Raw genomic sequence first — 16,345 nt, forward strand, 5'->3', positions numbered from 1 at the left:
CTGTAGGCTGAAGTTGTCTTTCCTAGTTGTGAAATTCCAGAGTCTATGTGTGTCAGAGAAGAAATTAAAATAAAAATAAAGCTCCTTCAGAGGTCTCCTTGCTTGCATAAGTATTCTGTGGTCTGAAAAACATCCCTTAGAAAACATACATGGTTGAATGAAAAGACTCTTTGTTCAAAACAAAGTTTCCTGTAACAGATTGGCTCAGTTTTGGACATATTCTGCTGTGGGTGGGTGGCAGAGTCTGGATCCTGTGATATTACTCAGTCTTTTATCTGCTCTGGCAAACTTTTGACTTCAGTAAGCTTTTAGCATTCTTGGGAGATTTGTGTCAAGCAATTCTTGGATGAATTTGGATTTGTTTGGAAATGGAAATAGTTTCAATTTCCAACTCTTGCACTTGAGACTTCTACTGTATTGGTGGCAGAGAGAGCTTTTAATGGTAGCACCTCCCTGTATGGGCTTGGATTCCTTTTAAATCATATCACAGGAATGACTTGCATTATTTAGAGCTGAAACCCTGCTCATGTTTTGCATTTAAGGATCTTGGAGTGAAACAGTGTTGGCTTTCATAAAGGTTTTGCTTTGTTCTTTTATTAAAGTTCCTGTACCTGGGATTTTGTGGACTCAGTATCTGATCTATCTCTTTACAGTACCTGAATTATCTAATTGAGGAAGTAAACGGGCTGATGCATATTCACCATTTGACCACTTTTGGTAGTTTGCGTTTTGGTCAGTAAAGACACAGTAGACTGTTCTGTTTTCAGAATGGAGGAAGAAATAAAATGTGTCCAGTATTCCCACCCACAATGGTACTCCAGCCAGTGGTCTTTCACATTCCAGCCACAACAGGGTAAGCATTAGTTCCCTTCTTTACAGCTGACCTTAGTGATGTTGGAAATAGTGACGGTACAGTAGCAGATGAGCAAAAGCCTATGGGAAAACAAATCTGGTACTAGGCTGTTATGTCCATTGGTTCTTCAGTTGCTCTGGAATGATCTGCCAAAACACCTAACCGTGTAAAAAAGTGTGGTATTATTCTGGGAGAGAAAAGTCAGGTGAAATAATGTCATTTCATGTTAGATTGACTTCCCTTGCCATGTTTCAGCCTTTCAGGTCATAACTACTGGTCTTTTCACTCTCTTCAATCTTAACAAAATAAGAATAGATGTGCTGAAGCATTGGAAGTGAAGCAGAAACTTTGTTTAGAGTCCAGATAAAAAGGGAGACTGGGGAAGAAACTTCACAGAGTCCGTGCAGCTAGTTAATTATTTAAATATTAGAATTGAACATTTCTACAGCAAGTAAAATAGCAATGACATTTATCTTTTTTATAGTCCTTCCTCTGTTGTCACTCCCACCCATTGCTGTTGCTGCCATCTAGCTCTTGGCCTGTGTCAGCAGCTGATGTGGCCCTAAGGGGACAAAAGCACTACACAAAGTAATGGGTAGCAGCTCCTGGGAATGGGTGTGAGTGGGATACATTTACGGGCTGAGTGCTCTTTTGCTGGAGATTTTCCGCTTGTTTTGATATGACTGCTTTCTGCATTTGTAGAATGCTGGGGAGCAAAGCAGTGCTAATGTTGGTGGAGACTGAACTAGAACTACTCAAGTGTACTGACACTTAGAGGTGTTCAGGTATTTCCAGCACCTTTGAGGGTTTCAGGCCTTCTCTACATCATGCAGGTGCTGTGTCTGTTTGATAGCCAGCAGCAGGGCATCAGCTGGGACATCCACCACCTGCTTTGTCTCCGGGTGCAGGACCTCCCTTTAATAAACTCAGGCTTTCTTGGAGTGCCTTTATAGTCAGTTTTTCTTACATCTGTAGCAAAAGAGCTTCTGATACTTTGTTCTCCCAATCTGTTTCAAAGCATAGGTATCCACCCTGGCCTGCTAGGAACACTATTAAATGGTACAGGTCTCTATGAAAAATTGATAAAGCTTAAAAATATAACAGTAAAATACATTAATTAATGTTGCTTTATCACTAGGTAGTAATTTTTTTCATGGTCTGCCTGTTGTATTTCATGAAAAGAGTAGTAGTTACTCTGGCACTAAAATCTGACTGTATTGTCTCTGCTGGGAAGAAGTTATATGGAGGTTAAGTATGAAGCTAGCAATCATCCATCAAGTTACAATTATATCCACCCCTTTCCCCCCACAGTAGGTTTCCTTGTCTTCTAACCTTCTTCCTTACATATTTCTTTCTGTATGCTTTCAGTTTTCATTACACTCAGTCCTGCTCTTATTTCTTTATCTCTTTCTCCTTCACCTAATTATTGTGACCATTTCCATCAGGCCTGACATTCATTAGCTAATAGCTTTCTATTCTTGTGTGCCAGGTTTACTGAGTAGCATCATGCACAGATAATTGACTTGGTATGAGCTGGACCATACAAGAGACTGTTGTAGATTTTTTTCAATTTTTTCACATTTCTTAATACACACACACATTCTCTGGACTGGGAAATGGAGCATGAAGTTGTTGGTAGAGCTGTTGTCATGAAGTACCGGGGCAATGGGCAATTTGGTGGTTAACTCTTGTGGTGGTATTGCATGGTAATCCTGATTTCCTTGGTATTGTTGCTATCAACTTTTGCCTGTTAAGTCAGGAACTTCTTTATTTTTTTGTACTTTTTATTAGTACTTTATTAGTATTTTACTGTGTAACTTCTTTATTTTCTTGGTGTGTCAAATAAACCGGGAATATGACAGCAGAATAGTTGAAAAAGCTGAAGCCAGCTTTTGGTATGCCTGACTGTTCATACGATTTTGTACAGTAGACAGCAGCCTCTTTCTTCTACTTTGATAGATAAAAGTGGGAGCTCACACTGTAGAAGTTCCTTCCTGAATGTTGTTCTGCTTCTGAAGTGATGAGTCAGCTTGTAACACAAGCAAGGCAAAGGAGTATTCTCTTCAGCACTAAACCATGCAGATTAACCTAATCCTTTCTCTAGGCTCAGAAACGAGAAAAAGGCAATTATGACCATATTTTGCTGCCTTGAAACTTAGTGTTGACAGATGAGGAGCCATTTTCTACCAGTTCTTTGATGTTGCTATCAACTGGATCAGAATATGTTTAGGTGTTTATTTTTCCTTACTAGCTGTTCCCCATTGCTTTGGCCCACTGGATGCTAAGAATGCTGTCCAAACTGTTCAAAAGTGCATTTGGAAACTAAAATAACCATTTCAAAAGAAACAAGCAAAAATCTGACAGTGTTACCACCTTCCAAGGGGAGTATCTGTTTGTGAAAGGAGGTTATAATACATTTTCTTGTTTTGATGGTGTGATGTGAGCAGAAAAGAGAATTAAAACAGCAGCTTTTAATTTCATTGCCAAATTTTTTTTCTTAATTTACCTTGTGAAAAATTTTCCTTGCTGAAAGCAATCTACCTCTTTAGACTATCTTTTTTTGTGCATACTAGAGGTAGTATAGCATTGAATTAAAAATAGGAGGCGTATGACTGACATTTCGTAGTGACCAACTTGAAACCTAAGTAAAGATTCCTTATATTTGTTATAGTGATTGGATGGAAAGGTTTGCTGCAGATGGTTTTTCTGTTTGTGTAGGATAGAGGAGCATGTTTAGAAGGGAGTAGATGGGTTTAAGAAGAATAAAATTAAAGGAAAGGGATACAAATGTATATATTCTGGCAGGCGGAAAGAGATTTAGACTTAGAGCTTCTAGCATAATTGGAAAGAGGCAAAGCACTGTAATACTAATAAGCTGGGTTAAGCAGGAAGAAGAGTATATCAACAGTGCAGTCATTTGCATTGCAACACTATCGCAAAATTCAAAATATTCTCAAAACAAAATTTGCTGAGTAGTTTTAAAGTTCCTAATGTAGTGGCTAAGAAGTAGCCCAATCTCTTCAGGTGTTTTAAAACATAGGTACAAGTAGATCAAAGAATATATGGCTCTATGCACCTTAAATGTTACACATCTTTATACCCCTATCTTTAGTTTATTTTGGTGTATCTTTATATCTGCTCTTAAGTCTTTCTGGTAGATACATGAGTAGAGAAAACACAGCTGTATAATATCTGGAGTGACATCTTTCTTGCATTGAGGCTTTGGGTGTTTGTCAGTGATGTTCACCATTGACTTTTCAACTGATTCAGTGATTATTAAAGGTGAATGGTGCAAGATGCAATGAGAGATGACCTTCAGGTGCCTTTGTGGACAAAAGGACAGTTTTACTTAAGACTTATTTTACAGTAGTACCAGTTTGGCTTACATTAGCTGTCATACTAATAGAACAACATATTTCTGACTACTTAATTTTAGACATTTTAGACCACTGAGGTAATTTTGCAATGATAAGTAAATTGGCTTTTGTCAGATGTCTCTCTAACATCTTGGGTGTAGGGGAACTTATGTAATTGAAATAGCTTGTTTATACCAGAGAGATTTATGTGGCTTGAGTAAGCACTTAGGACAGATGTGCCTCTAGTTATGACAGGCTCTTGTAGAGGGTAATTCAGACATGTGTAAATGTCTGAATTAGATATCTGCTTCTGGAGAGGCTTTGTCTTTTCTCTGACTCTTTGGAGCCTGGGAAGACTGCCTTCAGAGATGCTGTGAGTTGGTTTTATGTAGGCCAGTTTCCACTGTAGTAATCCACAGCTACAGATGGGGGAGAACAGGAGGGAGAAGACATTCACCTTTTGAACATGTGATGCTGTGGCAGGTGTGCATCTGTTGCAAGCATGCAAGGCAGAATTTCATCTCCATATAAATGTTTATTATTTGCCTCCAGGGCAATCCTTCTGTAGTTTTATCTGCTAATTTATGACAGAGTTGTAACTTGGCTATCATTTAAACTGTTAATTTTTGTATCTTCAGTTTGTATTCCTTCAGAATTCATTTGATCATTTGGTCCTCTAGTATGCACAAATTTGGTCCTCTGTTTTGCCATTTAGAACTAGCCAGTGATTTTGGTACCATACACAATGTCTTTAATAACAAAATTTTGAAGCTGCAGGTGTCAATATTTTTCCTGCAGCGATTTCTCCTTCTGAAAGGTATCTATCTCCATAGTGACTTGTGATGATGATGCAGAACTGAAGATCCAGCAGTAGGAACTACATGAAGGCTGAAGGATATGATGGCATTTTAGAAATCTTAACCAAGTTGGTTTTTGTATTGTTTTGAATACTAAGGCAGATGTTTTTTGTCTTTCTAGTAAAGCATAATAATGTAGAATTTGGTGGAACGGGAGGAAGAGCTGACTCAGTGTCAGATAACATTGTGTCAGTTGTACTTCAGTGGATCTGTTCCTGTGATGTTTTCAGTACAAATCTTTGTTTAAGTAACAAAAGCATCTAAGTTGGCTCTGGCTCTAGAAGAGGAAGCCTCATTCTTCTTGAAGCTACTGATATACAGCAATGGCTCATGAACCTGAGAACCAAAAACTTTGAGATAGGTTATCACTAGAATCTGGATGCTTTCACAGGCTTAAGATTGACATTGGAGTGTGTGGAAAGCCTGCTAGCTATTAATGTACATACAGAATTGGTAAATTGGCTTCACCTGACCTCAAGAAGTTGGTTTCCATTGCTTTCAACTCTGCTAGAAAAGCTGCTAGTCCAAATCACAGACAAGCATAAGAGGATTCTGAGTACATCGTCTGTTCTTCCACTTCCATACTAAGAAACCATCTTTAAATGGTATCAGCATTGACAGAGTTAACACCCTGTCATTCTTTCTACTGATTGAAACTGGCATGCCATGCAGTGTTGCCTTTCCTCTTTATTACTGCAACTTGTTTTGGCCAGAGCAGAAGCCAAAGCATCACATAGATGGAAACCTCTATCAAAAAGTACTGAAAATATAATGATGACAAATCAGAAAATTTTTCACAAGAGTCTGATAGGAAAATAACTTCATGATTCTTGTAGGGCACCAAAGATGTTCTTGAAGAATATGGAGGAAGCTCAGTAAACATTTTCATTTCAAAGAAAAATGACTGTCTCATCATAACCTAGATAAGAGGAGGCTCAGTATTTAATTTCTAACTTTCTGTCTCAGCTCTCTAACGTGCTTTGATTGACTGTTGTCTTTTAGCACTTGCAGTCTGCTTGGCTCTCAAGGGATAAAACAGTGGAGTCAAATCAAGGGTCAGTAATGACTCTTGAAAGTCCATGTGGTAATCAAGTTCTTGGTATACTCTGAGTGGTTGAAATTACACACCTAAATCATATGTATCTGGATGACTGCGTGATCTAAGGAAGGTCTTGTGAAGAGGTACCAAAGCAAATTAGATCATATTCATTCTACACTGGGACACATGGAGATATTGAAGAGCTGTCTTGCAGGATAGAATTTCTGTGAGCTGTAATTAATTTCTCATTGTCAAATGCTTATTTTCTGGAGAACAAGTTCTAAATTTTCTAGGATTAAATGGAAACATACTAGAACAGTAATGTATTATTACTCCTGTAAGGACACACATGCATGGTACACTTCACTGAAGGTTGCTAACCATATGAATGTTACTTTAAGCCACTGTGCTTTCCTTTGCACTTGCACAGTATGCAGTGAACATGGTGATTTCCTATATTGTTTTTCTGTAGCAATTGGATGGTGAAAGCTGTCTGAATGTGCTTGTAATCCCTGATTTGCTTCACCAGTCACCTTTGCACACTGCTGGTTGGCTCCTACCATGCTACTTAAGATCAGCTTTTAGCCTGTGCCACAGAGGAAGAAGAGGAGCTACTAGTACAAAGCAGACCTTAATCTGCAATTTGACTGGCTCTATGCATGCACGCAGGAAGAGATTTCTTGCATGGGCCTTGCTGAAACAGGGAAAGACTGATCCACCTCTAACAAGCTGATACACGTTCATGTTCCTGCTGGTTTGGATCTTGTTCTTCCCTGGTTGCTTGCAGACTAGGTCCAGTGTCTTTGCTGCCAAACAGTCTCTCTTTTGAAGGCTGGGAACATGAAAGATTTTTTGTTCAATTTTCTACCTATTTTAAACCTCTGTATCACTTGCAGATCTTTAAAATCAGGAGACAAGATTGAGATTTACTTCCTTGGTATATTAGCTGTGTTTTGATGTAAGTGCTCTATATCTGTACATGAACTTGTTTTGGTTGTGTAGTAGGTTGATGCTGGCTGGATTCCAGGCACCCACCAAAGCACCTCTGTTATTCCCCTCTGCACCTGCTTGGGGGAGAGAAAATATAATGAAGGGTTCATGAGTTGTGATAAGGACCAGGATAGATCACTCATCAAATAACATTATGGGCAAAACCAGACTCGAGTTAGAAATATCAATTGAACTTCTTAGTAAAAAACTCAGAGTAAGATAATGAGAAGTAAAAGAGCACTTTAAAAAAAACCCCAACCTTTCCTCCTTCCCAGCTGTATTTCCTCTCCCCATCAGCACAGAGAGACAGGGAATGGGGGCTATGCTCGGTTTGTCACACATTGTTCCTTGCTGCTGCTCAGAGGGAGGAGTCCTGCTACAGCTCTGGTGTGGGGTCCCTCCCACAGGAGACAGTTCTCTATGGGCTTCTCCAGCATGAGTCTATCCCACAGGCAACAACTCCACAAACTGCTGCAACATGGGTCGCTCTTCCCTCATGGGGATCACTCCTTCAGGCACAGCCTGCTCCAACATCAGTCCCCCATGCAGTCACAAGTCTTGCCAGGAAACCTTTACACAGATCTGCAGGTCCCTGCCAGGAGTCTGTTCCACTATGAGCCTCCCACAGGGTCACAGCCTCCTCAGGCATCCATCTGCTCTGACATGGGTCTCCTCCATGTGATACAGGTGGATCTCTGCATCCATGTGGTCCTCCACAGACTGCAGAGAAAGCTCAGCTCCAACTGACATTTGGTGCCTCCAGACTTGTTCCTCTCACATATTCTCTCTCCACTCTTCTCTTGATGATCACATCTGCATGATAAGTTTTTTTTATTCTTCTTCTGAGATATGTCACAAAGGTGTTACCATCACTTCATATTGGCTCACCCTTGGCCAGTGGCACATATGTCTTGGAGCCTCCAGGGATTGGCTCTGTTGGACATGGGGAAAGCTTCTAGCATCTTCTACCCATACCAGAACCTGGCCATGCTAACTCAATGCAGTTATGCCAAATGTTGATCATCTGGCCACTGTTATCTCAGTCCTGAGTGATCAAATCTGTTAAAATAGGGAAAAGTGCATTAACTCTGTCAGTGTAGAGAGCATGTTGCTTGTTCATGTTTCATCTATCTTGTTTGTTTTGTCATGGACTAATAAAACTGCAGTAGTAGTACTTGCAGAAGAGGACTTGCACTGAGAGTATTCAACAAGGTATAATAACTGATTGTAGGTAAAACTCGGAAGCAAATGAGACCATCTTGATTAGCATAAGCAAAATGCATATGCAGTGTCCCAGCAACCTCCTATGTGTTCTCCATAAAAGTTTTTTGGTTTTTTTTTTTTTTTTTTTTTAAGGAGGAGACAGAAATGAATTAATATTTCACCTATTTACAAGTTCTTCATTGAAATTCAGGCAAAAACAAGAGGGGAGAGTCAAGGCTTTTGGTTTGAAAATCTGACAGATGGGCGAGGGAGACTATAGCAGTTACAAGTGAGCCTGTTTATACCAAATAACACAATAAAGAGAACTGAAAGATGCAAAAAGAGATGCCATTCTTAAAATTAATTTTTAAAAGTTTGGATTGCAAGATTACTATTCCAAGCAGTTATTACAAGGAAACAGACCAGGAGCTAAGGATGTACTAAGGAATCAAAGACTTGCAATAAATCCGTCTGTTTTGTTGTCCTTCTCTGTGGTCTTTTGTCATGGTAATTTTTCTTACTACCGTGCATCTGACAAAAGAACAAGTTCTAGATACAAAAGAACTGTGTAAGGGGTAATTATTGTGTTATAACTTAACACAAATCAAGGTAATAAGATTTAAGTAACCTCTTACCAGGAAGGTATGTACAAAGTATGTCTCAGTTCTGAATATGGTGCTCTGTCCTACTATTGACGTCATTCAGACAGAATGCCGTCTATGACCAATAAATTTGATTGTTCCTCATTGTGATTATGGAGGGAGGCAAAAAAATCCCAAGACCCCCTAAACCCATAGTTATTGCCTCAAAGTTTTACTTTAACTTTACAACATCACTGTACATCTCTAAATTACTGCATTTAAATTTAAAATTACATTTTGTTATTCTGCCAGTTCTTTACGCAGAATGGGTACAAGCTAGAAAAAGAAACACCATGTACATTCTAGGAAGCTTTTCACCCTGCAATCAATGAGTGACTTGCTAGCAATTTCTTTTAGCACTTCATCTGCTAGAAAGAAGTAAAAAAGTTGGACTTCATTTGAAGAAGAGGACCAAAGGAAGGAACCTTGTCTACCTTGGTTTCTTGTGGTGGTTCTGCTCTGCACTGAAGTATTGCTCTAAAAATGAATTTGCTTTTGCCAACATGAAAAGAAGAGTAACTCTAAGCCTCAGTCTCTTTTCTCTGTGATTAGGAAAATGGAGCATTCAGTCATGTCAGAAATTTTGCAAAAGAAGCAATAACCAGGAGCTTAACCATAGGTTTAATTTCTTTGCACCTTAAGTTGTCCCACAACAATCTTTGAAGTAGTATTTTGTCAATTCTGAAGTCTCGTAAAAGGGTTTTTTTAAATTTTCAAAGAACAGACAATTTCCTTATCATTGAAGTAAAAGCATTATTTAAACATTTTAAATGTGTGTTACTTATGATGTAGAAGGATTCAAATAACACTTTGGGGTTTTATCTGGTGGGAACCCCCATTTTAATTATTAGAAAGAATGATACTGCCCCACTCAAAAAAAAAAAAAAGCAAGCTGTGTTAGCTTGAGGCTAATACTTGAGTCTTTTCATGGACTGCTGAAAATGGTCCTGAAGATTATTTTCTTTAATTTTTGCAGCACATTTGCCTTTTATAGGTTTTGCTATGATCCACAATTGTTTGATCATGGAGGTTATGGGGTTTCTTTTGTTTGTTTGGGGTTTTTTTGGTTTTTTTTTTTTTTTGGTTTTTTTTTTTTTTTGCAGTTGATGCATCCATAGAAAAAGAAAGAAACATCCTCGTGTTTTCTAAGAACCTATGTCTGTAGTGTCTGTAATGGCATTAAAAACAGAGTAGCTGTATAGTGATGGTGTGTAACTGACTTGGTGATTTTTGATATGAAGTCTTTGGAATAATACTAATACAATTTTTTTTTTCTCTGTGGTGCTTTACGAAGTGACTTAAAAACATTTCAGAGGCTTATGGTTCCATTAGTTATGGAAGTTTATGGAAGCCTTCATATTCTGTTGCTTTATGTTGCATTGCTGGTGTGACTCGTGTGGTCACTTTGCACTAAGATAAAGAAAGGATAATGAGATGCTGCTAAAGCAGAGTGGATACTTGTGGGCTCTGGTTTAAACTCAGTGGTGTTACAGTACAACTTTCCAGCTACAGAGGAATATGTCTTCTATCACAGCATTCCATCACAACATTAAAAACACAGTTTTTAATGTTCTTGGCTATGGACTCCTTTGTCACTGAAACAGGGCAGAAAAAAAGTAGTTAATTAATGATGGGGGAGGGAGTCTGTGGGGGTCTGTATGCCTTCTGGAATTGGGCATGTTATTACCAATCAAAAATACATTTTTTCAATAATGACTTAAAAAAAAAAAATGCATAGAGCTTCTACTCCTAACATATTTACATGAAGGGTATATCCAGCCTATGTGTGTATTTGGATTTACAAAAAAAAAGTCCTCTAAGCAGTTCAAGAAAATGATGCTATTACTGGCTTGCTGAGAGAGGATTAATTAGGAAATGTCTTCCCTTATCTGGATTTCTAGAAGTTACAGTGGTTCACTTCCTTTTAGCAGAACATTATACAGAATGACACTAGGCACTATATTAAATAATTATGTTATTACATATTTCTTCTCTGGGACTTGATACTTTGGTTAAATATGAAGTTCTTTGCTAGAGAACTGTTCAGCTGTCAGATGAAGGAATCAGCCTGAAATAACCTGTAATAGGGTATGGTATGTTTGAATAATGAAAAGCCAGGGAAAATCTTAAAATCTGGGGGATCTCCAGGAAAATCTTTTTTTGCATAAATACTAGCTTTACTCTGCATACGTTTTATTCCCAACCCCCCCTCTTTTCTCCAGTACTGATACTCGAAAAGGTGGAAAATGGAGATCTGAGCAACAAGATGTTGAAGATCACGGATTTCGGCTTGGCCAGGGAGTGGCATAAAACTACCAAAATGAGCGCAGCTGGGACATATGCCTGGATGGCTCCTGAGGTCATCCGCTCTTCCATGTTCTCCAAAGGCAGCGATGTTTGGAGGTATTGATTTGGTATTAAGTGACTGGATACTAAAGGGTAACTAGACCTGCCAGGAAGTCTCTTTTATGTATAAGAATGAGTAATGGTGAAACAAATATTAAAACTCAGATCTTAAGAAAACTTTATCCATCAGTTTTCCATGTGTCAGACTTATCTCAGACTTATTGTTACTGTAGAAAATAAGTGGTGGGCTAGCTACTGCATGCCTCTAAATATTTGTTGTTCTATAAGTTTTCGTTCAGATTATTTTGAGATTCATAATCCAAATCCCCTCTGTTTTATCTAAACCAAACATTTTGGGTTTATTTGGCTATTGACTGACATAATCAAAGGCCATAATACAATCTGAGAAGTACTTTATTTTTATACTGTTTTACATACAAGATAATTTTGAAATATTTTGTTTTGGTAGTAATCTGTCCCTAATGTATGTATATACAAACACAATGTACTTAATTGAATTCCCCATCCTGTTTCGATCCCAATACTATGTTTTTCCTTTTCATAATAATTTTACTAATTATTTTCACCCTTCTAGTCTTCTAGATAGGATAATAGATCTCTTATCTGGGTCCATCTGAGTATGTAATCAATAAATAGTAACTTGCATGTTTATATTGTCCTGTTCATTCATGCACTGGAATTTTTGTGAATGAGCTCATTTGGTGGGGAGGAGTGTAAGGGTTGACCCATATACTTCCAGAAATTGAGTTTGGATACCACTGTTAAGTGGATTGGTAAATACAGAATTCAGTAAATAGCTCCAGGACAGTGGCTTTTCTGGATGCTGGATGACTTAGAATTAGTACTGAATGTCTGAAAAAGATAAAATAGAGAGAATTTTGTTTTTCTTGTGGAGGAAAAGGTGTTGAAATGTCAGGATCTTTGTCTTCATAGCAGTAAGATTCTGTTGCTAGCCACTAATGCTCCTCCACAAGTGCGTGCATGCTGTAAAATCCATCAGGATAAAGAAATAGCCCAGCTAGTAGATGTGTGGCTGTTATGGCAGCCAAATGGTGGGGGATTTTAATTTTCCTTGTCCAGTTTTGCTGAATAGATATTGTGTTGCCTTGTGATAAGTCTGTGAACTTCCATTTTGCACTCTAATAGCATGGATAAAATTCTGACTCTGTAATTAAATATGGTAGCCTCTGTAGCTAATCTGAGACAGAGTGAGCAAGAACCTGGCTTTTATTTGGAGTGAAGTCTGGCAGAAATTAAAATCTTGAGGCTGTGCACCTTTTCTGTGCATATGATGATGATACTGGTTTGTACACAGCTTGTCAACCTCAAACCTAAACTTGCTGTTTCCTGAAACAGTGCCAGGAAGGGCCTTTAAGGGTAAACTAAGGAAAAGGGGGAACAGTTTTCCTGTAATTGTAACTTTAGTAATCCAGGCATGCAATGAACAGATCAGTAGATTTTCTGTACCAGTATGAAGTAATCTTTAAAAAGTTAAGAATTTTTCAGTCGCTTGGTGATTTTCATGAAATGCCTCTATGCCCATGCAAAAGTACCAGTTTGATCATTGATTTAAGGACTGTGAGTCACTTCAGGACTTAAGGACTGTAAATAACTGAAATTATATGTTTATTTTTCAGAATACTTTATTCTACTTTTAAGATTCCTTCATCACTTTCTCTTGTTATAGTTACCGGTCTTCCCTTGAAAAGAGGTTGAGTTCCTCACAATACTCTCCCTTAAACAGTCATCACCATTAAGGGAACTTATGTACTGTCTCTGAATAAGCTTTTTCCTTCTGGTGGCTAAAACCTCTATTCATAGTTAAACAAGCTGAAAAGAACATGTATGCAGAGGACAAATGCTTGCCAGTGCAATCACTACTAGTTTGTCAATGACTGTAAGCCCTAGATTTTACAAAAGCGGTCATGGACTTGTGTAATAATTCCTGTCCCCACCCAAGGATGCAACCTGAAATTCTTAACAGGATGAACTTTTTTATCCTATTAGACTTGCTCCTCCTCTTGTCCAGTTCAACCACTTGGTTAATCACTGGAGTCATAGGGGTTTTTTTGCCTGACAGCCTTCCAGTTAGTCAGTGCAGCATCAACAGAATTGTCTCTAATGTTTGCGAACCCTTTTATTTCAACACCTTTTCTTTAAAGCTTATTCGAGTAATACTGCTGGCTAAACTGTTGCCCAGCTTTTAAACAAGAATCTTGTTCTGCTTGTGTTCTTGCTGCATAAACAGGTGAAGAAGATGCATGCTAGGACTGAAATTTCCTGAGTCAGTCTTATCATAACTGACTGCTTCATCTTTTCAAAACATGTTTCAAGCTCCATTTAAAAAGCTCCATCTGTTTACTCTGGAGTAGGGTTGGCAAAGTACTTAGAAAGAGTAAGGAATGGCCACACATGGTACTTATCACCAGGGTCTGGGCCACTGTGAAGCTTGTTTATAGTACCAGTACTTAGTAAATCTTGCTAGTGAAAACTTTTTGCTGTGAATTTTGCTGTGCTGTACCCATAGGCTCTAGATATACAGTAGAAGACTTGTGCTTATATTGCACAGAGTATGGTGAAACTACAATTTTATTTAAATAAGTCCCTTCCTGTAAATCTGTTACATGTTTGTATTTGCTTTGGGTTTACAGGGGTAAAGTTGAAGCTTGGATATTGCAGCTCATCCAGTACTGTACACTAATGTTAGTAGGCATATAAATAATTTTTTTTTTGTCATTTGGCTGTTTAAATATATTTCTTGTTTGCTGTACACTTAATTTTTTACTGCTTAAAAGACAGTCATATTGTCAGTACTATCGGTGTGTGGAATATAAAGGCACAATACAACAACCTTAATCTGGCTTCTCCTATGTTCCTTAATTTAGATGTTTTTAAGCTGTATCTATTCTGAGACCAGTGAAATAATTGGGAATTTAATTTCCATTTAGGAATGGAATACCAACTCGAGATTAAACCATCAGATTAGCAGATCAAGAAGTTTCAGGCATTCAGTGCTGGGTGTAGAAACTCATTCATTAGAATATTTTGTTTTAATCAAGTGTTGGTGAAGCACTTCCACCCACAACTGAGCACTCGTAGGCTTCTGTAGTTTTCTGTGTGTAATGAAGCACTGTCAAGACTTCAGTACCTGGCAGATAAATGTTGACTAGCAATATTAGGAGAAACTCATCTGGGAGAAGAACATGATACTGATTGTTGTGAAATGGGAAAGAAAGATCATCTATGGAACTGTCAGTTCATTAACATGCAAAATGCCAGCTGTTAATAGGCATAAAAATGTAATGAAGTTTGGGGGGCTTTTTTCATAATGAAAGTCATGTTCTAATTGTTGTTGGAACTGGGATCTCTTTGTTGGGCTGATAATTACTTCCTCATGGAAAGTGTTGAACCTGGGGAAATGGGTAAGAGAAGTCTATGGTACATATGCTATGGAACAGTACCATTGAGATAAAAATTACTTGTTTTTTAAAAGTTCACAGACTAACAAGGGAGGTGGCAAAATCACATGTGAAATCCCACAGACCTCCAGCCTCCCTTGCCCTGAAAATCCAGTGAGTAGGATTGAACCTGATGTTAAATGGCTTAAGGGATTACTGGATCACTGAAAGATGGTTAATTATTCACACAAGTGTCAGTTGACTTGGATGCATGGGTTGTGTCACATGGTTAATTTCATAATTAAAGTCCAAAAATTACTACTAGGTGCCGGAAAAATAAATGAGCTTGATCACTTTTTCTTTCTCCCCACTGAGAATGTATAGAGCCCCTTGTTTCTTTCTTTCTATGACTTTTTTTTTGTTTAAGTCTTCTGATCTGGCTTTTTCCTTTGTACTTCCCAATCTTCTGCTTGAGAGTTAATAGGAAAAAACTCTGTTCAGCACCTCTCTTGGTGTTTATTCACTTGGGATTATCATTCAAGTACCACAAAGCAGTATTCCCCAGTTCTGTGGAAGCAGTATTCTCAGCAGTGAGCTGTAAGTATAGTGGCATTGAGTTTTGTCAGAAGCAAAGTGACCTTTCCTGCAATGTACACTTCTAGTGTCACATTAGAAGAAACACCAATCTGTCTATTCCTTTTTCCTTTTAAAATTACCCTTCAGAAGAAGTGCTTTGAGCACATCAGTAGTGCTTTATCCAATATTAGTGTTAGGGTAATATTACAGCTCTTTGGTAGATTTTATTACCTTTTACTATCAACAGTGATATCCAAACTGAAAAATAACATGAATGATCAATCAGATTTAGGCAGTTCAAATATACATTCAGTTCAGTTTTCATTTTCTTTGAGTGTTTTATAAATCCTAGAAGGCCAAGAAGAAAATGGGAACTCCTTAGACTCTAGTTTATTTTTTTTTTCAAATAATGCTCTCAAGACAATATGAAATGATAAATTATAATATCAAGAGTGTGAATTACATAAGAAAAAAGCAAAAGATTGTGTAGGTCAAAAAATATTATATTCTGCTTAATAAAATAAAATAGCTGTGTTACAGCAAAGGTTGGACTTTTAGTTACTAAAATCCTTTATCTAAGCAGGAAAAGTACTGTTAAAGGTGTCCAACTAAAGTAGCAGCAGTTACAGTGAATGTTAAAGATGTGATGGGGTGGAAGGGAGATCACAAGAGTACAGTTTGTGATAATGTACTCCCAAAGGATAGGGAAACTGTTGCTTTGAAACAAAAGCTTAATGTTTTAGCTTTATATTATATTTATATTTTAACTCTTTAATGGAGCAGCTATTTAAGGAGATTGTCAGAAGAGAAGCAATTTTTAATTTGGTCTTCAGTTGTGCTTAGGAGGCCTTCAAGGTGGTATACTATGACATGGTCCAAATATATGTATATTTAGATTTTGTATCTTTGCAAGCACAATTGAGAAAGATTAGTCCATTACAGTAGTGTTTAATCACAAGATTATTGACAAAAGTGGGAATTTTGTGTAAAAACAACAAAAGCAGAACATGCAGCAGGATATCTTTTAAGGACACTGTTAAAGCTCTGAGTAAATGTATAGGAAAT

General features: G+C 37.8%; 1 protein-coding gene across 6 annotated transcripts in view; it reads left to right on the forward strand.

Annotated features, from left to right (window-relative positions):
* MAP3K9 (mitogen-activated protein kinase kinase kinase 9) overlaps positions 1-16,345 on the forward strand; it is a 61,227-nt gene that overhangs the window by 16,596 nt on the left and 28,286 nt on the right. For 5 of the 6 annotated variants that reach the window (XR_003960750.4, XM_030274418.4, XM_072930071.1 and 2 more), the window contains exon 3: positions 11,162-11,342. The exons of the other annotated variant lie outside the window; for it this stretch is intronic. Coding sequence is in view for 4 of the 5 variants with exons in the window: in XM_030274418.4 (XP_030130278.2) it covers positions 11,162-11,342 (181 nt within the window). In the remaining variant the exon portion in view is untranslated. The remainder of the gene's footprint in view (positions 1-11,161; positions 11,343-16,345) is intronic. 6 annotated transcript variants of the gene reach the window in all.

The sequence above is a fragment of the Taeniopygia guttata genome, chromosome 5 (assembly GCF_048771995.1).
Source record: "Taeniopygia guttata chromosome 5, bTaeGut7.mat, whole genome shotgun sequence".
In the NCBI taxonomy this organism is placed as follows: Eukaryota; Metazoa; Chordata; class Aves; order Passeriformes; family Estrildidae; genus Taeniopygia; species Taeniopygia guttata.